We start from the raw sequence: 22,906 nt of genomic DNA, 5'->3' as shown, positions 1-22,906 counted from the left end.
TATACACTTGAATGAGTTTTTGGTCAGAATGTGTTACAGAGTTTACGACTACTGTTGAGATCATTTCTTAATTAGTTATGTACATGTGTTGCTCTGTATGTGAAAGAGAATTGAAATATGTAGTTGAATATGAGGAATTTTTTACATATTTTTGTGTTTTTGATGATATGTTCAATGACAGTTCATTTTTGTGTTTCTAATAATATGTTCAATGACAATTTTCCAAGGGAACCAATATGTAAATACAAAGGGTACAGTTTCAAGATTGTAAGGTAGTATTGTAGTAGTCAGTCATGGTAGTATCCTCGAACAAAGTGAGGGCAACTAAAGCAATGTAGCCCAGATAAGATGTTACAAAGCTCTCTTGACTACTAAAATTTTGAATCATTTCTATGAAATCACTAAATATGTTAGTAGTAGAAATAGTGCATTCAATAAAGCCTTTGTCATATATCCAATGAAAGAAACTTTTCAGTATCTCATGTGGTCTGTATTGTTTCATTCATGACTCAGTGCCTTATCAAACCTTTTAACCTTGACTATTTAACTAAAACATAGAATGGGCTACCCTTATTTACACATAACAAAACATCAATAATCTCTCCTCCCAACCCCTACATATATCTTATAGAGCTTACCGTTTGTAATATTGATCATGGACTTCCACTTGATTCAAAAGTTAATTGGTACTCTCTCTCATCTCCTTATACGTACAACCTTAAAATCCCTCAAACCACCAGAAAATATTAGTTTGACAATTATAATTTTGTATTTAAAATGGTGTGTTATCATACATCTTTTCAATATGATCTTCACTTTCCGTAAGTAAAAATTACTTGAATATCTCATAAACTATGCATAATTATGAATATTTTTCATAACAATTTAATATAAGGACACCCGTTCGTAGAGAGTTTATGTATGAGCTTAGTATGTGGTTCGTAGAATAGATGCTTGAAATTTCTAAACTAAAATTTGGGAATTCAAATCATTCGCTATCAATGACAGTTTCTTCTACGACAATTTTTAAATATTAAAACAAAAATGGTAAAATATGGGACACATTGAATATTTAAAAAAAAAAATCGTTTTGATCAAAACTTCAATCATTCAAATATTTTGGAGTTAAATTTTTTGACACATAATAATTCAAAAAAATAAATTAAAAAAATAATAATATGAAAACGGTCCACGTTAATATTGGACACATTGAATATTTCTATAAATTTGTGTTTTCATCAAAATTTGAATCATTATAATATTCTATAGTTAAAACTTTTTGATGCATAATAATTCAAAAATTAAATTTATAAAATATTAAAAAAAAAATCAAATCAATTATATGAAAACGGTCCCCGTTCGTTGAACGGGCTAAAAAACTAGTACTTTTTCATAAGAATGCCCAATCAAGAAAATCGGTATGAAAGCTAAGTAATAAATGTCAACCTAAGTATCCATTTGTGATACCCGATGACGTGGTCCAATGGTGTAATCTCCCCCACAATTCTGCATGAGTAGAGACACTAGCAAGAGAAAAGCTACAAGAACTCAAGAAGGACAAGTATGAGTTTCACCTCCAGTGACCACAACTACCAATTTCCACCACACGCATATTATAGTTAGAAGACAAACTAAATTATAGAATTCAACCCGGCCACTTCTCTCTGCTGCACTACCACTTTAGTAGTGCAGAGACATCCCCCATCTCTTTCATACTGCATGTCTATTACTTCCACGCACCAAGATACATTCATATTGGTTCTGTTTCTATCTTCATACTCCATATATACTTGGTTTCTCAAGCTCAGCTCTCTCTCTATTCATATGTCAATTGTATTACTAGTAGCTACTCTCTAATGGCTCTCTCTACATTCTCCTTTCCTTCATATCTATCTAGAGCAGGAGCCACAGACACACACAAGACTAGTTCTCTATGTTCTCATTTGCTGCAGTACCCCTTTCAGCAAAATATTGTTCAGGTTAGAATTTCAATCATTTGTATGTTCATATAAAGATATAGTATAAGTACATTTAAGAATAGTAGCACTTAGATTGTTCTCAGTTCTCGAGGTTGAGTAAGAGTATGGTTTTATCTATTTTATGTATTTTGGATACTTTTCAAGGTTTATAATATAATCTGGATGCGTTTATTAGTATATTATAATATTAAGATAAGATTCCCTATGTATGTTTAAATCTTTATAGTTGCTTTCATAGGAAAAGGGGATGGAGAATTTGAGTTGAAAGTCACCGAAAGAAATGGATTGGTTTAATTTGTTCTAATCTTGTGTGCAGGTCAGAAAAAGGTCGGGTGAAGTAAGGGCTTCGCTATCAGAGAAGGGGGAGTATCATTCACATAGACCACCAACTCCTCTGTTAGACACAATTAACTATCCCATCCACATGAAAAATCTCTCCATCAAGGTAGACATTTAGAAGAGAAAGTACAAGTTTAACTTACAACTTATTGCATTAATAAGGGGAATCAACTTATAAGCTCCTTAATATTATATGTTGATCCAGGAACTGAAACAACTCGCTGATGAACTGCACTCCGATGTCATCTTTAACGTCTCCAAGACTGGTGGCCACCTCGGTTCAAGCCTCGGCGTGGTTGAACTCACTGTGGCCCTTCATTATGTCTTCAATGTTCCACAAGACAAGTATCTATGGGATATTGGACACCAGGTCCCCTTCTTTCCTAATTTATTTCCTATGCATAGAGATTGAAGAATGCAATATGATTGCTGCAAGGATCGTCAGACTTAAACTAACAAGACTACTAATATATGATTGGTCCTGCTGACTTATCTACATAAAATCCTGACTGGGTGAAGAGATAAAATGCAAACATTGAGACAAACTAATGAACTACCAGGATTTACAAAACGCTCGGAGAGTGAATATGATTGCTTTGGTGCTGGTCATAGTTCTACCAGCATCTCTGCAGCACTTGGTACCTTTTTATCCTACATCTACCTGAAGGAAATAAATCTTTCTACCTGAATTCGACAATTACGGTTATAAGATTAAATCTTACGAATCTTTTTCAATCTCTTGCATCTTTTCTGGTCAGGAATGGCTGTTGGAAGAGACCAGAAAGGCGGAGACAACCATGTTGTTGCTATTATAGGTGATGGTGCCATGACTGCAGGGCAAGCCTAAGAAGCAATGAACAATGCAGGACACTTGACACTGACATGATTGTTATCCTCAATGACAACAAGCAAGTTTCCTTACCGACTGCAAATCTCGACGGGCCCTTACCTCCGGTGGGAGCTATCAGCAGGTTGCAGTCCAGTAGACCCCTCTGAGAATTAAGAGAAGTCACCAAGGTTAGTGGTCATCCGTCATCCACACAAGCAAGTACATATGAATTTTGACTCATTGGAACTGTCTAAACTAAAATGCAACTGAGATATGCAGGGAGTTACGGAGCAGCTTGGAGGGTCTGTGCATGAAATAGCAGCAAAAGTGGATGAATATACGCGTGGGATGATCAGTGGTTCAGGCTCATCACTGTTTGAAGAACTTGGTCTGTATTACATTGGCCCGGTGGACAGACACAACATAGATGATCTTGTGACTATATACTGAAAGCGGTGAAGAGTACTCATACAACAGGCCCAGTACTCATTCACGTCGTCACTGATAAAGGCTGAGGATACCCATATGCAGAAAGAGCTGCAGACAAGTACCATGGTAAACTATTTATAGCTGAGATTAGTAAGCTTCCATCTAGAGAGTAAATATTTTAAACCAACCCATTGGTTTTTCATTTGCAGGTGTATCCAAGTTTGATCCAGCAACTGGAAAGCAGTTCAAAGGCAGCAGCAGTACTCAGTCTTACACTACCTACTTTGCAGAGGCTTTGATTGCTGAAGCAGATGCAGATAAAGGTGTTGTAGCCATCCATGCTGCAATGGGAGGAGGGACAGGCTTGAATATGTTCCTCCGCCACTTTCCCACACGATGCTTTGATGTTGGGATTGCAGAGCAACATGCTGTCACATTTGCTGCAGGATTGGCCTGTGAAGGCCTTAAGCCTTTCTGTGCCATCTACTCATCATTTTTGCAGAGAGCTTATGATCAGGCAAGCGGGGGCATTTTTCATTTTAAGTATTAGCTTCTTCTTTAGGCATGATCTTATTGCTAAATATGGAGTTAATCTCTGACGTAAAAAAATAAATATTGTAGCTTATAACTCATGATCTTATTTATCACTTATTGCTAAATAAGTGACTTTTACGCTTAAGGTCCATACAGGCTGAATTTTACTACTTCCATTTTAGGTGGTACATGACGTTGATCTTCAAAAATTACCAGTAAGGTTTGCACTGGATAGGGCTGGACTAGTTGGAGCAGATGGTCCCACACCTGCTGGGTCATTTGATGTCACTTTCATGGCATGCCTGCCAAATATGGTGGTGATGGCTCCTTCAGATGAAGGTGAGCTCTTTCACATGGTTGCAACCGCTGCTGCTATAGATGATCGGCCTAGTTGTTTTCGATACCCGAGAGGAAATGGGATTGGTGTTGAACTGCCACCAGGAAACAAGGGCATTCCTCTAGAGGTAATTAACAACTAAACCTGTAGTACTCTCTCAGGGTAGGCAGACCTCATTAATGGGACTGCAGTTTAAAGCTAGTAACTGAATGAGAACTTTTCCAACAGGTTGGGAAAGGTCGGATATTGATCGAGGGTGAGAGAGTGGCACTCTTGGGCTATGGAACAGCAGTTCAAAGTTGCGTAGCTGCAGCTTCCTTGGTAGAACAGCACGGTTATACGTATACATATTTGGCAATGAGCACTGTGGTGAAGATGCTCGAGGATGAGAATCCCACGCTCAAATTCCGAGTCATGAGCAGCAAAGCAGAGAGCAATCTTTAATCTTCAATCTATTTTGTGGAACATGTCCGGAAATATTTCAAATCCTGATTTCCCCAAGTTCAAACCTTCAAACCTTAGTCCCACATCGGGTGCTTGAATGTTTCTAACATTATATAAGTCAATTTGTCACAGTGTGTTTCGCCGAGCTGGGTAACGCCTGCTTGTGACCTGTGCATAAAATTTGATGAATTGTTAGGGCCTATCAAGCGCGTAGTGCGAGCCCCTTTTTGTCTAGGCTAGGCAGCGAGAGGGGTACCTCCTAATTAAACATTCAACTTTTTTATTTGTTGAATTACTAATACATAGCCCAAGCCCAACCGAAGCCCGGTTAAAAATGCCCAATCAAACACCAAAAAGTCCAACAGCCTTTGTTGACTTCAATAATGATCTACTACTCTTGTTGCTCCTTATTATCCTGTCACACCCCATAAATCTTTAGATCTGCCATATCATATATTAGATCCAAAGGTTATAATTGTTTTTTTTGGGGGGGGGAGGGCACACTGTCCTTTTTATTAGATAGATAAAGTTATATTCTTTATAGCTTTTATAATCAAATAAATTATTGTGAATTATTAGATATGTTTTTGTTCTCAAGCACCCTCTCCCGTCTATAAAAATCAAATTTGCAAATCCAACCGGTAAAAAAATAGGTCAAAAGTTCAATTCCGTAAACAATATATGCATATATACTATAATGATCGTGGCCTCTTAAATTCATCCGGGTTTTTTTCTTACGCATAATGCCCCTAAATGAATATTTAAATCAACTACCTAGATATTTATTAATGAGGACAATTTGGTCTTTTTATGCATTTGTAAATTCTTAGTACCGATATTGTCTTTAAATTAAAATGTTGTTTAACACTTTTGAATAGGAGTAATCGGTCTTTTCCATGTGGTGGTGAATTAAAAAACCAAATCCACGCCATTTTGAATTGTACCCCACCATAAATTGCATTTAATTAGCAATAATTGGGTAATTTAATTAGACGTCAAAGAAAATGAAAAGTTTAGGGAGAGAATGCGAACGGATGAACCCCAATACTATTTTTTGTTCACTCTCACTCTTCACTATGCAATCTCTTCATATACATCACTCCGTCACACGCCATGGAGGAGGTGAGACACTGTTATATTTTTATTAATAGATTTGTCTTCATCTCTTTCAGATCCCTCTTCGGTCATATTTCTATCTACGAAACCCTTTCGCTGTTTAAACAAAAACGAGGCGACGAAAATATGTTTCTTCAGCATATGCTCTTACAAATTTTATTTGATTGCTTACGTTTTCTTCCTTAAGTTTTGAGTCTGTTAAATCCGCGATTTTCCAAAAGAATTAGAGAAACATGAGGATTAGAGATATCAAAGCTCATTGCAATGAACAAATTAAAGACATGATGATCAACGGCGGCGATGAAGGTTAGTAGAGGTTTCTGAAAATGGCTATTGGTATTTGGGGATTTCATGGGTTTTGTAATTTGAGTATTTGTGTGTATGCTGTGATGATTTAGCCATATAGTTAGTGGGGCCTTTCCCACAACAATTTTGGATGTATTGTTTTTAATCTCTCTTTAATTGGTTTTTAATCTCTCTGTATTTTTTCATACATGTATGAGGCATTTTCTAACCAGCATGATTTGTGCCAAATACGTGTTACTGAGTATAACACTATCCACAGTCAGCTTAATACAATCAACAGAAAGCAAGATGGAAGGTATGATCACTTCCCTAGGCAGAAGCCTCATTTACGATGAAAACTCCAGTCTGGACTCCAAGTTATTCTTGAAATTTTTATTGCATCCCAAATCTATTACATGTCTTCTCTCTGTATTGATGCATGTAGTGCAGTTTGTATCAAGATTTGATGTGGCTAACTTAAGCCTTCTCATTGCAATTTAGCTGTCCAAGATCTTTCTAATATAGTGAAGCCAGAGGATATTGTTACCTCGGAACAATTAGTGACACTTCTCGCACTGTTCCCAAGTATTCACAGGACTGGTTGTCAATTAAGCTATGAGACGTTGACTACTTACGTGGTAAGTTCTCCTTTGTTTCCCAAGTATTCACAGGACTGGTTGACTACTTAAGCTATAGACATTGACTACTTTATTTTTTATTTTTTATTTATTTTTTATTTTTTTTTAAATTTTATTGATTGAGAAGTAAAGTAAATTATGTGTTGAAATCGAATTCTTTGTGGGATTATTTGTTAAGTAAATTCTTAGAAAGTTATTTGTAGTCAGATTGTTTTTCTTCTTAGGTTCTTTCACACATCTAAAAGGGACTGGGCGTTTGCATTATCATGCTAGAATCTCAGAGGTTGTTGAGGTATGTCTGTTTAATTTTATCTTTTCGAAGTAACTGTGGCAATGAATAAGTTTAGAATTCATGTATTTTTTTTTAGACATTTGTGTCAATAATTACTTTGCAGCAAACCATGAAAAGTGGGTTTCTCACAACTACTACCGCGATTGCTTCTCTGGCTCTCCCCTGATCTACGGTTTCATGGCATGGTAGTGATATAATAAATTTTAATCGATTTTGTACTACTCATAATCCTGGTATTACTCTAACATTTTGATGTTCTTTGAAAGTTGGAATTTCTTGGTATGAATTAGGAAACTTGAAATTTTTGGGTTCTGCTCAATTTCAGTTGTAAATTATAGAGTTTAGAAGATCATTCATGGATGCAGTTAGAGGTAAACTAAACATTCAACATCTGATTGAGTTGTTATGCTGATTAAATTTTAAAAGAGTTATTGTTCATTCTACATAAAATTGATAGTTAAACGATATAGCCCAGTCGGCAACTCTGTGAGTATACATCTTTCATTCAATTTAACAACTGCAAAGAACAAGGACCGTTATTTGCAGAGAGAAAGAAAGAGAGAAGTGGAGAAGAGAAAATAAGGTGGCGAATTCAAGTTCTGAAGAAGGCGGTGGTTCCCATCTACAGATTCTAATATCATCAGTGATTTCAACTTTTGGAGGTTTATTTTGTCTGAAGCAATTTCAAGAACAAGAAAACGAAGAAATGGGTTCAAGACCTGTTGTTCCAAACCAACCCAGATGAAGGGCAATAGTTGTAGGTGGAGGAAAGCACAAGGCTGGTGTAGCTGAAGGAAATAATCGACGAGCACTCATAAATGTAACAAATAAAGGTGTTGATGGAAGTGGCATTGATGCGAAGCCAATTACTCGCCTAGTAACGAGGAATTTATGTGCATAGATACTTTCCAAACCACAAGAGACAGTCACTGAGAATAACAATAAGAAACAAATTGATGTAGTTGTTGATGGTCCTATTGTTGGAAAAGAAGTTTCTGCAGTACGAAAGGTTGCTCTGAAGAATGTTACTGTGAGGCCAAAGCCTGAGAAGGTTATTGAGATTAGTCTTGATACTGAAGAAGAAAAAATAAAAAATTCGTAGACAGTCTAGAGAAGCTTTGTCGAAGAAGAAGAAGGTTCATACCCTTACATCAGTTATAACTGCTCGAAGCAATGCTGCTTGTGGTATAACCAATAAGCCAAAGGATGCCATTATCGATATTGATGCAGCAGATGCTGATAATCACTTGGCAGCTGTGGACTATGTAGAGGATATAAACAAATTAAATATTACAAGCTTGCTGAGAATTTGAGCCGAGTTCACGCCTACATGTATACTCAGCATGAAATTAATGAGAAGATGAGGGCTATTCTCGTGGAATGGTTAATTGAAGTTCACAACAAGTTTGAACTCATGCCTGAAACTCTATATCTTACCGTTCATATAGTTGATCGGTACCTTTCCATGAGATTAGTTTCAAGGAAGATTTTGCAGTTAATAGGCATGAGTGCCATGCTCATAGCAAGCAAATATGAGCATGTTTGGGCACTTGAGGTTAATGACTTTGTTTACATTGCAGACAATGACTACAACAGAGCACAGATACTTGTAATGGAGAATTAAAGCTGATTCTGGGAAAGCTTGAAGGGAGCTTAACAGTCCCAACACCATATGTCTTCCTTGTGCTATATATAAAGGATGTTGTGTCCGATCAGGAGATGGAGAACATGATATTCTTCTTGGCAGAGCTGGCCTTGATGCAGTATGAGTTGATATAGTAATGTTCATCAATGGTAGATGCATCTGCATTCTATGTTGCATGCTGTACCTTGAACAAAAGCCCTTTTTGGGATGAAACCCTAAAGCATCACACTGGTTTCTCTGAATCACAGCTTCTGAACTATGCAAAGATGTTGGCTCACTTCCACTTGGTGGCCAGCGAGGACAGGCTCCAAGCCATTCACAAGAAGTATACGTACACATGAGCTCAAATTCTGTGGAGATGATTTTTATGGTATGTAGGTAATAACCACAAAACATTAGAGTTGAATTCATTTTCTAGGTGATGTTTTACTTACATTAGTTAAAATAAGTATGTACTTCTAAGATTAGGCCTGATATACAGGTCGGATCTTAGAAGCACATACTTATTTTAAGTTAAAATAAGTACGTAAGTAAAACCTCACCTAGAAAATGAATTGAAACCTAATTTTTTGTGGATATCATCTACTCACCATCAATATCATCTCTACAAAATTTCGACTCATTTGGACATCTCTAACTTAGGCAAAAGATGATTGTAAAAATACTATTTTCTAGACCGTTAGATTTCTTTTTAAAGATGACAACAATTTTTAGCTAGGTTAGAAGTTTCCAAATGAGCTCAAATTTTGTGGAGATGATCTTTATGGTATGTAGGTAATACCCACAAAACATTAGAGTTGAATTCATTTTCTAGGTGATGTTTTACTTACATACTTATTACTTCTATGATCGGGCCTGATATACAGGTCGGATCTTAGAAGTGCATACTTATTTTAAGTTAAAATAAGTATGTAAGTAAAACCTCACTTAGAAAATGAATTGAAACCTAATTTTTTGTGGATATCATCTACTCACCATCAGCATCATCTCTACAAAATTTCGACTCATTTGGAAATCTCTAACTTAGGCAAAAGATGATTGCAAAAATACTATTTTCTAAATCGTTATATTTCTTTTTAAAGATGACAATAATTTTTAGCTAGGCTAGAAGTTTCCAAATGAGCTCAAATTCTGTAGAGATGATCTTTATGGTATGTAGGTAATACCCACAAAACATTAGAGTTGAATTCATTTTCTAGGTGATGTTTTACTTACATACTTATTTTAATGTTAAAATAAGTATGTACTTCTAAGATCGGGCCTATATATATATATATATATATATGGGGGGATCCGTTTACCATGGTTTTTTATACCATGGTTTACACCACGCCCCTTTACAAGATGAGTTAAAAGCTAATATTTTGTGGATATGATTTCCTAACTATGGATAGATTTTCCACAAAAATTCAGCTCATTTGGAAATCTCTAACCTATTTTAAAATTATTGACAACTTTAAAATTTTTTAACGGCCCAGATTTTTCGATTTTGCAATCATCTTTTGACATTGTTAAACATCATCAAATGAGCTGAAATTTTGTGGAGGTGATCTTCATGGTTTGTTGGACATATCTACAAAAAATGAGGTTCTAGTTCGTCTTGTAGGTGAAGTTGTGGGCCATGGTATAAACCATGGTATATTGATCCCTCCCATATATATATATATATATATATATATAACTTCGGATGCTTGTAATATTTTAAACTTGTCCTGCTTAAGTTGTTGTGTATATAAAACATACGTGTGAGATAATTAAATAAAAACAACTTGTAAAACATGGAGTCGCATACACACACATCTAACTACTTTAAAGAGAATGATTTGGTGAATAGTAGCTATTTTCGATTATTCCCCTATCCAGTTTCGATTATTACGGTTATGTTAAAACTAAGTGTATGAACCTAAAATATATCTTACAAGAAACTCTTTCTCTCTCTCTTTCGGTCTTTTTTTCTCCCCCTCTTTTTATCTTGTTTTACTGTTCCTTTTATATCCCCCTCCTTTCTTCTCAGTCGCTTATCTCTTTTCCTATCCTACGGTCAGCTTCTGCACACCTATCTTGTTAGGGTTCCGCGGCCCCTATCTCCTACTTCCCCATCTCTTCCTTCTTATGTTGCTTCCACTTTGACCCTGACGCCTCCCTAGTCGTCTGTCTACACATGTGGGCCTCCCTACCCTAGGGTTTCGCGGTCATGATGTGGTGTTCCGCGTCTCATCTCTCTTATGCTACTATGGCTCTGCATGCGTGCCAACTCCTTGGCCCAAAACACGCCGATACAGATGCCCCTTCTCGGTCCTCGGATCTTGATGGGTCTGCGGGCCGAGACCTCCCAATTGGCTGCCCAGAGAGCTGTCCCATCTGATGCTCTTGCTCCATGATTTCCTCTGCCATTCTCGATTACACTTCTGCCTCGAGCTCCGAGTTCCTGCACACGTGTCCTTGGGCCCGTGTTTTAGGGGGCACGTGTAACCGCCCTTTGCCTCTTTGGTTTCTGCGCCGCCACGTGCCCTATTTTTGGTGGTCCTTTTTCCTGCCACCATACTCTTTTCCCCTTAATGCCCCTGACCTTTCGTATCCCGCTAAAAACCTCTCATAAACTCTTCCATCTCCCCAACATCTTTTCTTTTCCATTCTCACTATCACTTTTCATCAAGTTCATCTTTGGTCAGCGCTGTTTGTCTCCCTTCCCTCGGGTACCTTTGCTATTGTTCATCGGTTGCACCCCTTTCAACATTTGCGTGGCTCCCTACTGGTTCGTTTTTTCTCTTCTTCTTAACTTTTTGGTAGCGTTTTATTGATTGCGAGTGTTTTCTTTTGACGCTTCATCTTTTTCTCCGTTGGTCACTCTCTCTTTCCCATCCCACATGCCTTGTTTTGCTCGTCTACCTTCTCAGCGTCACCATGTCTGATTCGATTCGGGCGGTTCGTCCGCCCACTGATCTAACGGTTCGCCATCCTCAAACCCTAGATCTGTGCATTCCTCCGCTAACTCCGAATCTTCTGGTTCCACCGCGGACCAATCGGAGTCCCTTTCTCAGGAGCCCATTCGTTCATCCGCTACCCCTTCTACCTCTGGGAGACCAACAATCCTTCCTCATCCGCCGTCCTATAAGTGTAGACCCAACCTGGCTGCGGTCCAAGCAGCCTATGGTATTCTTGGGGATGTGATCCTCGAACATGTACCTCGTGACACCCAATTTCCTCATCTTGTCCCACCGCGACTAGGTTTTCTAGTGGTTACCGTGGGCCAGATAGTCGCTGGCCTACGCTTCCCCCTATCCCCGTTAGACGTTGATGTTTGCAACCATTTTAACATCCCTCCATGCCAAGGTATTGGTAACTTCTGGCGGATTATGTATGTCGCTAACTACTACAACCAATCGCATACTCCGCGGATCTGTCTTCAAGACATCACAGCCCACTACTTTATAAAGAAAAGCACCAAATTTGGGAGCGTGGATTACCAATCACTCTATGTGCATCCACGAAAGAAGTATTTCGTCCTCCGCATCACCACATCTAACAAAAACTGGCACCACTATCCCCTCTATGTGTCAGGGAATTTTCTCTCCGCGGACCTTCTTCCTGAAGTGTCCTTAAGGCAGTTTCATTTCCTCCGAAGAGGTGAGCTCGGCCGGTTGTTTGCCTTGCTGGTTTGATACCTCATGTGTTAACATATCTATTACTCTGTGTTTCAGGTTGGGTTCCAGATTTGTGATCGCATATATACGCCGGTGTCTCTTCTGAAATTTTCACCCAGCTCCGCGACCTAGGGAGTAATTAGTGCGAGGTCCTCGGTATCGATCCTGACAAGGGCAGTCCGCTCCTTCAAAAACATTGGCCAGTATCAGGACCTCCTGTATCGACTACTGCCGCCCAAAGAATGGAAACCCAAACCTTCTCCTCCCAAGACCCGAAAGGCAAAGCACCTTGTTCATCGCTCTTTCGGCTATACTACCAAAATCTCTCATTCCCAAGCGCTTGCTAAGAAAGCAGCTGCCGCCGCCGCCCACGCATCTCCCATTGGTTCTCCTTCTGCTGCCCCTGACCGCATTCCCCATTCGTATTCCTCTATCGCTGATTGGGAGGACGACTTCTCCAACCCTGTTACCAATACCGCTGCCATGGACGTGTCTAAGCTCAGACTTTGGGACAGCGATTCTGATAGTGAGGCCCCTACTGAAGCTGCTGCCAAAGGCCCTCCTGCCAAAAAGGCTAGGGTCTCCGCTCCCCCCGCCTCATCTAGTGAAGCCCGTCCAGGATCACCGCGGCCTGCGGCTCCACCGCAACGCGCTGGGAAAGATGCTGTTTCCATTGGCCCTCTACCTGCGGGGCCAGTGGAAATCTGGCACTCGCAATTCAAGGCCAGGGATCGGGATGTCACCACCCGTGATTCTGCGCTAGACAATACGGTCGTGGCCGCATCCCTGTTCTTCAGCTCCCATCTCCCTAGGGACCAAACTTATGGGGATTCTGGATCCTTTGCCTCCCACAGGGCCGCGATCTATACAGGCTGGGAAAGGGTATGTGTTTCCCCTCTCTTTTCTCTCTCCTGACTTTTCTTTTCATTCTTCTCTGACCTTGTACTTTTCTCCAGCTGAGCCTCGATGTCGGATACGTTATCCGCGACCTCACCAGCACCCTGGAATCCCTGGACTCTGCAAAGAACGAGATCTATGGTCCAGAGGGGTGGAATGCCAAGTACGCATAGCTCGAGAAGGAGAGAGACAAAGCCCGCCTCGTAGCGCTCAAATTTCAGAAAGACTCCCAGCGCGCAGAGCAAGCCTACAAAGACTATGTGGTCGGCGTCACCTCACAGCTGGAGAACCAGAGGGAAGCGGATAGGGTCACTGCGCAAGCCACCTTAGAGAAATCACTGGGGGATGCCGCTGAGCATTTCAAGGCTTTGGCATCCAAGAAGATAGCCAGGGAGCTGAAGCAGCAGCTGGAGGCCCTGGCAGCGGATGGCCGCCTCCTCCCACCTCAGACTCATGCTCTGGCCACCCCCGAATCTTCGGCTCCTCCTCCAGCAGATGAGCCGGTCACCGCTGTTCAGTCTGGGGTGTTGACTTCCCTTATTGATGTTGATGCGACCGCTGCCCAAGAGGATAGGGCAAAAGTTCGCAGATGTGTCTGACAGTCCCCAGTGACCATCTTTTCTGTGTTTTGTAATTTCGCCCCGTTTTTGGGTTTTGTATTTTCACTGTAGGCCTGGTATTTCTAGGTATCCCCAGCAGGGCCCTTACGGATATGGTTTATGTAAAAACCTTTGTTATGATTATGTTTCCTTTTTGGCGCCACGATACCACGCCATCACTGGCTTGCCTATCATATGCCATCCCCCATTCAGCCCCATTTTGCCCCCAAGTTGGGCTTGGGGATGCCTAGGCAACACCGCTGACCCCTGTATGGTATGTTGGCCCTAACGTCCGCTGCCATGGAGATGGTGGGGGCCGCTACTACACCATAACAGCTTTTTTGTGACAGGGACTTTTTCTGTTTTGTGACACCAAATAGACGTCAAAAAATTTGTGACGCCATAATAGTGTCACTATATGGGTTTTGCCGTCATAATAAATCAAATAATTAATTTGTTTATTTTTAGAAATATTTAGAAAACATAGTGACGGCAAGGAGGCGTGAGATAATAACGCACGTGACGGGCATGTGCAACAAGATGAGGCGTAAACTCGGAACTGTTTGCAAAGAATTGGATTTCTTCTCAACCTCAACTCAAGAACACAACAAAAGAAACCCTTCCCTCTTAACTCCGTGCACACCTTTTAACCTTTCAAGTTTGAAGAGAAAATGAGATCTTTCGCCTCAATGGAATTGGAGGTAGTGGGAAGACACACACTACTTTTCGATGATGACTCAGCATCTAGTTTTGTGAATTCAAGAAACGCACTTGTTGAATGGTGTCACCTTCTTTCTTCTCTTCCACCGCTTCTCAAACGACGTCGCAGCAGCCAATTGGTAGGGGAAGAATCTCAGCTTGACCAAATTCGTTTCCAAGATTTACCTACTACTACAGATGACGATTATATTCAAGGTTCGTCTATTTTGATTCCTAATTCAATTTAATATTCTTGTTTAATTTGATTGTTTATTTTGTGGATATTGTTTTGAATATTATTTTGTTTGGAATTGTAAATTGAATCTCCTGCTTAACATAATGTAGTCTGCACCTGATGGAATTTGAAGTGACTTAAAATTGAATAATGGCCACTAGTAAGGAGATGGGATATGGATTGCAAATTTTTTGGAAACCAGACCTGCAACTAAATCATTGTGGATCTATTTTCTTGCCTTAAAGAATGAAGGTAACATTTTGAAAATAGTAAAGATGAGTTCTCTGTGGATAGCCTTCTTAGAGGCTTTTACATATCTGAGGAATCTTAGTTTTGGGTTTACTGTATTTTTGTATTATCAGTATTTTCTAAGTTTGCAGGCAGGATGTCTCGTATGCATTTTCTTCTCCCACAAGGACAAGTAAGACTATCTTCACCAGAAACTCAACTTCTTCTGCTGGTAGTTGCTTTAGACGATGTATTGCACCAATGGTTACATAAGGCTACACTAACTCTTATTATTATTTTGTTTCCCTAATTTTCTTTGTCCAGAAAACATTGGGGCCGAGATAGCATATGGTTCCACTTATCATGCTGTTCCCTTTTCGTATGGGAACACAGATGTTTTCTTCAACTCAAAGAATTTTGAGGCTCCTAGTTTTTGTCCACCTTTCCCTGTACCTGAAAGCCTACTCCAGCGCCTTGTAAGTGGATGGTTCAATTTTATGTAATCTTTGAATATATATGCTTTTTAATATGACTTGGGTACTGTTTTAAGTATATATACATTAATACTTATATCCAGTCTGGCCAAGTGATAACTGTGCAAAGCGTAGATGTAATTTCAAGGCTTACAATGTCTAAGTCCAGATGCTTGGAGCAGTAATGGAGATCTTGTAACCTATGGTAAAATTGTTTACCTTCCCTGTCATTGTGACGAGACCATGCCGGTGGGTTACATGTGCTTAATTTTATGAGCAAATGTCATCTTGATGACCGGCTGTGAACAAATGGGATGACATATTTTCAAAGACTTTTGTTTCTTGTTGTCTGAGTTTATGTGAGATTCCTTGGGGTATTTTTGAGGCTCTAAGTTGACTGCCATTTATTATTTAATTATTAAGTTCTACCAACACTGACAGGGATTTCTGTTTTCTGATTGTTGTATTTGCAACCTCCTACTGAGAAGTTACATCAGATCATGGCAAGGACTGCTATATTTGTCAGTGAGCATGGAGGACAAGCATAATTTATTATATTATTATTTTTTTAATCCATGTCACATAAGTATGAGCATGTACATCTTAAAGAATTTGAACTTATCCTAGTTAAGTAAGTTTGGTAGTATTTTTACTCTACAAGTGCATATTCATGAGTCAAAGCTTCTGATTCATGTCTCAGGTCATCCTCGGATTATTCACAGAGACATCAAGTCAGCCAACATTCTTATAGATAATGACTTCGAAGCTCAGGCATGCTCAATGGATGAAATTTTTTTGAATGTCATTTTTTATTGTAGTTGAAGTTTCTGAAATTTTCATTTCTTTTTTGTGGACAGGTTTCTGATTTTGGGTTTGCAAAATTAGTTGGGGATACTTACACACATATAAGCACGAGTAGTGGGAACGTTTGGGTAGGCAACTTCTTTTAAGCTGAATGTATCATAATTGCTCTAATTGTCATTTATCTAGTTATTTTTATTTTTCTTGTTGATGTTTAAATGATTTGATCTGCTTCATTTCTTGTGCTATAATGAACCAGTGTGTGACGCGGAACACCAGCAATACAGAGAAAATAAGTTGGCTGCTGCACTGGCAAGCAGCGAAGCTGCATATAAAAATTTAGACTCTGTTACTAAGACTAAGCAAGATATGGAGAAAATGTTGGCCGAGACAATCAAAGAATTGGAGCTGCCCAATGAATTGTTGTTTTTATGATCTGCCACATTAAGATTGCTACCGTGGTACGTGCCTTCATCAAATCCACATTAATTTTATGTGTAATGCCTTCCTATCACCCATAACGCTGAAGATACCACTGCCTAAGTGGTGCAACGTCAACTTGAATGATAGTGCTTTTCACCAAAGTTCGAGTCCTGACAAACACTACACCATAACAACTTTTTTGTGACAAGGGCTTTTTTCGTTTTGTGACAAGGGCTTTTTTCGTCTTTCAGAGGTTGGATGGCAGTACTAGGGCTGATCTTCGTCATCAGGCTATGGAGCACTTTAATGCCCCTGGAAGTTTTTAATACTTCTATGTATGTTAATACTAGGATAACCCCTTTTTTAATTGGAGTTTTTAATACTTCTATGTATGTTATATATTGTTTTTCCATGGAACTTTCTGGAGTTGTTGGATTCAACCTGATGTGGTTGCTCAAGCTGATGTATGTGCTTGGTCCCTCGACCATCTTTGTATATGTAGGATCCTTTTCTATTCCTTTCCTCAAGACTCTTCTGGCTTGTTCTTTAAGTGCTTGAGATTTACTGTAGAACGCTTTAGCCCCTCATGCTGCAAGGAATAAGAAGAACTATATGGAGGATGCTCAACCTGAAAACAGTAGCAAGAGGAAAACTAGGGGTCTTGATCCTCATGAAAGAGTCCAGAAGCGCCGTAAAGCAGATCATCTGGTCAATTTGACACCAATGATTGAGGGTGCACCAGCTCAAGTTAGGGGATGGTCTTATGGAAATTTATCGAAGAAAGATGCTGCTCTCTTTGCCCGTGGTAAATTCTTATTGTTTGCAATCCTTATGTTCCTTTAGTCGTAGGTGTACTTTGCTCATATTTGTTTTCTTTCTCTCGATGTTGAATTCTTTCCCGAGAAAAGCAACTATCATACAATTATTTCGACTGTAGAGCCTTTTGCCACTGTATGATAGTTTTAATTATCTTTTTAACCATTTTGTTTGATCAATATTTTGTTTTAGGAGGATATCTTACCTGAATGTATCGAGTATGGATTTTCCTGATCTGCAAGAGCTGACAAAACTGGAAGAATTGTAAGTTGAGTTGTGGATATATACTTCTTGTGTAATCTTACTATTAGTCTCGTAAAGGACTAAGCTTTACCTTTTTGCGTAGGGTTTTAAGAAGTTGCTCAATTACTGGCCCAATCTCTTCATACATTGGAGAAAGAATGCTAAACATCAAGAAACTGTAAGTTTCTTTGTGTCTCCGCTAGTTTAGGTTTCTTTGTGTTTTGCTAGTTTAGGTTTATGCTATTCTTTTTTCTCTATTGTTTATTTGTTTTGTGTGTATCCTTTCTATTACTGCTAATGGATTTTGACTATATGGATTCATGTCATTCGAATGAGTGATCCATAGATGTCAAAAGAAGAGAAGTGTGTAAATAAAGTTTTGTATATTGGTAACACTAAATGTAAAGGTGCATTTGCTTCTCTAAACATCATTTTACTGGCCGCAAGAGTTTATTAAGTTTTCAGCATATCTTATGTCTTGTCCTTGGTTAGCAATTGTCATATTCAATATATATACTTAGGTGAGATATATATTTTCTCGTTTTTATTAGTTCATTAATAAAGTTTTCTTCGTTTTCTTCTTTCTTTGTGAAGGGCAAGTTAAGAGTTAGTTCTTTTCACTTGATGGGAGCTTTGAAGGTGCTTTATTTATGCTAGACCTTGGATACTTGCAAAGAAGATGTACCTTGTAGTTGTATATTGCAGAAGTGTGAAAATTATCTGATAATAATTTTGAGAGATATAGAGTATATCGTGACTGTTCATCTTTATGTACTTTGTAGACTATTTCTGAAATGTGAAATGGATTATTTGGCAATTTTAAGTTATAGTAAAATTTTAATTGTTGAAGGTATACTTGTGTATTTTGTGGATTAATTGGATTGTTTTTAAAATAAGTTGTCTCTTGGACAGTACTACAGTGCAAAATGATTGATCATATAGCAAAATAATAATAATAATATTTTTTAAAACTAAAACACATTTACTGATGCCAAAACGCCGTCACAAATCTAAAATGCTATCAGAAATTTGTGACGCCAAAATGCCGTCACAAAAAAAGTGACACCATAATGCCATCAAAAATGTGAAAATGTTGTCACAAATTTGTGACGCCAAAATGCCGTCACAAAAATTACTGACGCCAAATAGGCGTCACAAAAAAGCTGTTATGGTGTAGTGGGGGTGACCCAGGTTGCCCCCATATTGCATTTGGAGATGTCGGGGGAAGGTCAGTTTTGTCCCTAAGTTGAATTCAGACCTCGTTGTCCGCGGCCATGGAGATGTTGAGAGCAACCCACGTTGCCCCCAAATCGAGTATGGAGATGTTGGGAGCAGGTCAATTTAGCCCCCAAGCTAAATAGGGAGATGTTGGAGGCAGGTCAGTTTAGCCTCCAAGTTGAGTTTGGATCACCACATCCACGGCCATGGAGATGTCGGGAGCAACCCAGGCTACCCCCAAGTTGAATACAGAGATGTTGGGGGCAGGTCAGATTAGCCCCCAAGTTGAATTCGGGCCGCATCGTCCGCGACCTTGGAGATGTTGGGAGCAACCCAGGTTGCCCCAAAGTTGAACATGGAGATGTTGGGGGCAGGTCAGCTTAGCCCCCAAGTTGAATTCGGGCCGCATTGTCCGCGACCATGGAGATGTTGGGAGCAAACCAGGTTGCCCCCAAGTTGAATATGGAGATGTTGGGGGCTGGTCAGTTTAGTCCCTAAGTTGAATTCGGGCCGCGTCGTCCGCGGCCTTGGAGATGTTGGGAGCAACCCAGGTTGCCCACAAGTTGATCATGGAGATGTCGGGGGCAGGTCAGTTTAGGGCCCCAAGTTGAATTCGGGCCGTATTGTCCGCAGCCATGGAGATGTTGGGAGCAAACCAGGTTGCCCCAAGTTGAATATGGAGATGTTGGGGGCAGGTCAGTTTATCCCCCAAGTTGGATTCAGGCCGCATCATCCGCGACCATGGAGATGTTGGGAGCAACCTAGGTTGCCCCCAAGTTGAACATGGAGATGTTAGGAGCAACTCAGGTTGCCCCCCTAGTTGAATATGGAGATGTTGGGGGCAGGTCAGTTTAGCCCCCAAGCTGAAGGAGGATCTCATTGCCCACGGTCTTTGGCCTAATCCACATATAAACGAACAAGCATAAATCAGATAGAGGAAAATTGCTATCACTTTCATTGACATTTCCAAAGGCTCAAAATATCATTACAGAGTTTGATGTTCATATACTACGAAGAAAATAGATTTTCCTGTCATAATAAACAAAACAAAGCTATGCACAAGGCTACTGATGGAACTTTTTCAACATCCTAATATTCCATGGTTGCTTGATGTCCTCTCCCAGAGAAGTCCGCAATCTAGAGGCCCCGGTCGCCCCGGCCTCCACCACGACGTATGGTCCCTCCCAGTTTGGACCCAGTTTTTCATTTGTCTCCTTCTTGGTGGTTGGGGTAACCCGCCGCAAAACCAGATCACCAACACTAAATTTCCGCGACTTCACCCGCTTGTTCTACTGTCTTTGCAGCCTCTTGTGGTATTCTTCCAATTTTAGGCGCGCGGTGTCTTTCCTTTCCTCTGTAAGATTTAGTTCCCCGGCCAATACTATACCGTTAACTCCTATCTCAACGACTTTGGTTCTGGTTGTCACAGCTATCATTTCTACAGGGATCACGGCCTCCACTCCATAAGTCATAGCGAAAGGCAACTCCCCAGTAGACGTCCGCAGAGTCGTGCGGTATGCCCAGAGTACCCTATGCAACTCCTCCGCCCAAGATCCTTTGCGCTCCTCCAACTTCTTCTTCAAATTATCCAATATGATTTTGTTGGAGGACTCTGCCTGCCCATTCCCCTCTGGGTTATATGGGGCCGAGAATCCCAACTTTCCCCCCATAAACTGGGTCCTGTTATCCGCGGTGACAGTATGTGGGAGTCCGAACCTACAGATGATATTTTCCCACAAGAACTTTCTCACTTGTTCTTCCTTCACCTGTTGCAGAGCTACACCATCAGCCCATTTCGTAAAATAATATGTCGCGGCCTAGTATGAACCTTCTTTTGTCGCTTGCCATGGGCAGCGGTCCGACGATATCCAATGCCCACATAGCAAAGGGCCACGGACTATACACCTGGTACAAGGGTTCCGCGGGCGCGTGTATCAGTGGTGCGAAACTCTGACATTTTTGGCATCTCTTGGCATATTTGGTAGCATCCCTCTTCATGTGAGGCCAAAAATATCCCTGTGCTAGCAGCCGGTGCGCCGTTCTCCCGGCCGAATGGCTCCCACAATCTCCTTCATGAACCTCAACACCTCTTGCACCTGCTGCGGTCCAAGGCATTTCAGCAACGGTCCGCCGACACTGCGCCTATACAAGTCTCCATCCAGTAGGGTGTACCTTTGTGACATATGTTCCATTCTTCTCCTTTCTCTCTTGTCCTATATCTCTATCCCTGTCAGATAACTCTTAATAGGCTCCATCCACCCTGGTTCGTGGTTAGTAGTTAACCATACCTCTCCCCCTTCTGCGGTACTCTGTTTGCTCAGTACCCTGACCTCTATGGATCTGCCTTCAGTTCCAGGAAGTACCGCGGCTACATATGCCAACGCATCGGCGTGTCTGTTCTCTCCCCGGCCTAGATGAGCAAATCTAATTTTCTCAAACCTGTCTGCCCTTCTCTTTAATACCTCCAAGTACTTCGCCATCCTTGGACATTGGGCCGCGAACCCTCCGTTGACCTGACATATTACCAAGTTCGAATCTGAATACACTGTCAGCTCCCTGACCCCCAGATCCCTGGCCAAGTCTAAACCCACTATTACTGCCTCATACTCAGACTCATTGTTCGACGCAGCAAAACCCAGTTTCATTGATAACTCTAGTAGTGTATTCTCAGGAGTGACCAACACCACCCCGATTCCATTCCCTGTATCGGTAGTAGACCCATCTGCAAAGACTCTCCAACAATTCCTCATGTCCCAAGGGTCCAGCGGGTCGTGGCTTTGATCCACCTCCTGCTCCATAATCATCTCTTCCCCCCAGGTGGGGTCCTCGGCTGAGAACTTGGCCATGGCTTGCGCCTTTTTCACGGTCCTGGCCTGGTATTCAATGTCATATGAACTGAACATCACGACCCATTTCAACATTCGGCCTGATTTCTCCGCCTTCAGAGCCTGTTTCAGCAGCAAATTGGTCACCATGACCACAGAGTGAGCCTCAAAATATAGCTTCAACTTTAATGCCGAAAAGACCAGAGCCAAAGCAAACTTCTCAATCCTACTATATCTGGTCTCAGCGTCTAGCATGGTCTTGCTCTAGAAGTACACCGGTCTCTCTGCCTTGTCAACCACCCTAATTAGCACTGAACTGATCGCATGCTCTGACACCCCCAAGTATAAATACAGCTTCTCTCCCTGTCCTAGCCGCGATAATATCGGTGTTTCCCTAACTACTCTTTTAATTCCTAGAAAGCGTTTTCACGTGCCGCAGTCCACTGGAAGTTAGTCGTTCCCCTCAACAGTAGGTATAGAGGACGACATTTATCGGAGGACTTTGATATGAACCTGTTGAACACTGCGACCCCCCAGCCAGTCTCTGCATTTCTTTCACATTTTGCAGTGACAGCATTTCCAACAGAGCCCTTATCTGATCTGGGTTCGCCTCTATTCCGCGGTAGGTGACAATGTATCCCAAAAACTTCCTGAAAGTCACCCGAACATGCACTTCTCGGGGTCCAGCATCAGCTTGTGTCTCTGCAATATCGAAAAAGTCTCACTTAACCCTGCCAAATGCTCATCCTCAGTCATACTCTTCTCTACCATGTCATCTATATAAATCTCCATTCCCTTTCTGATCTTGCTTTCGAACATCTTCTCCCCCACCCGCTGAAACATCGCCCCTGCATTTTTCAGCCCAAAAGGCATTTTGGTATGACATTATGTTCCCCTTTCCACTATGAACGCGGTTTTCTCTTGGTCAGGGCCATACA

The 22,906-nt window shown here is 40.6% G+C and overlaps 2 protein-coding genes and 1 pseudogene across 19 annotated transcripts; 2 read left to right on the top strand and 1 right to left on the bottom strand.

Annotated features, from left to right (window-relative positions):
• The first annotated feature begins 1,856 nt into the window (after positions 1-1,856).
• LOC147499217 (putative 1-deoxy-D-xylulose-5-phosphate synthase, chloroplastic) lies at positions 1,857-5,022 on the top strand (annotated as a pseudogene). The gene is made up of 9 exons (XR_015196996.1): positions 1,857-1,979; positions 2,296-2,424; positions 2,524-2,688; positions 2,809-2,956; positions 3,077-3,335; positions 3,427-3,702; positions 3,786-4,093; positions 4,293-4,574; positions 4,676-5,022. The product of XR_015196996.1 is annotated as a putative 1-deoxy-D-xylulose-5-phosphate synthase, chloroplastic (transcript).
• Positions 5,023-5,897: 875 nt separating this feature from the next.
• On the top strand, positions 5,898-18,742 carry LOC147499216 (uncharacterized). 17 transcript variants are annotated; one of them, XR_015195747.1, is made up of 13 exons: positions 6,061-6,608; positions 6,794-6,930; positions 7,155-7,222; positions 12,569-14,922; positions 15,322-15,401; positions 15,494-16,413; positions 16,500-16,574; positions 16,703-16,904; positions 17,118-17,201; positions 17,369-17,671; positions 17,875-17,946; positions 18,029-18,103; positions 18,520-18,742. XR_015195747.1 is itself a non-coding variant. In XM_086560999.1 (13 exons), exons 4-6 carry the CDS (start codon positions 14,679-14,681, stop codon positions 16,391-16,393), a joined length of 447 nt encoding a protein of 148 aa, XP_086417125.1. In that variant the 5' UTR covers positions 6,064-6,608; positions 6,794-6,930; positions 7,155-7,222; positions 12,569-14,678; the 3' UTR covers positions 16,394-16,413; positions 16,500-16,574; positions 16,703-16,904; positions 17,118-17,201; positions 17,369-17,671; positions 17,875-17,946; positions 18,029-18,103; positions 18,520-18,742. The 17 variants fall into 17 exon arrangements, 1 of the variants encoding a protein (XP_086417125.1); XR_015195744.1 differs by having other exon boundaries at positions 12,569-15,193; positions 15,304-15,362; XR_015195746.1 differs by having other exon boundaries at positions 6,062-6,608; positions 15,322-15,362.
• A 1,690-nt stretch (positions 18,743-20,432) lies between these two features.
• Positions 20,433-22,223, bottom strand: LOC147499215 (uncharacterized). Its single transcript, XM_086563442.1, has 2 exons — positions 21,432-22,223; positions 20,433-20,909 (listed from the first exon to the last, which is right to left on the bottom strand). Exons 1-2 carry the CDS (start codon positions 22,221-22,223, stop codon positions 20,433-20,435), a joined length of 1,269 nt encoding a protein of 422 aa, XP_086419568.1.
• Between the last annotated feature and the right edge of the window lie 683 nt (positions 22,224-22,906).

This window comes from Coptis chinensis, chromosome 5 (assembly GCF_015680905.1).
Source record: "Coptis chinensis isolate HL-2020 chromosome 5, ASM1568090v1, whole genome shotgun sequence".
NCBI lineage: Eukaryota > Viridiplantae > Streptophyta > Magnoliopsida > Ranunculales > Ranunculaceae > Coptis > Coptis chinensis.
This window is presented reverse-complemented; position numbering and strand designations above follow the sequence as displayed.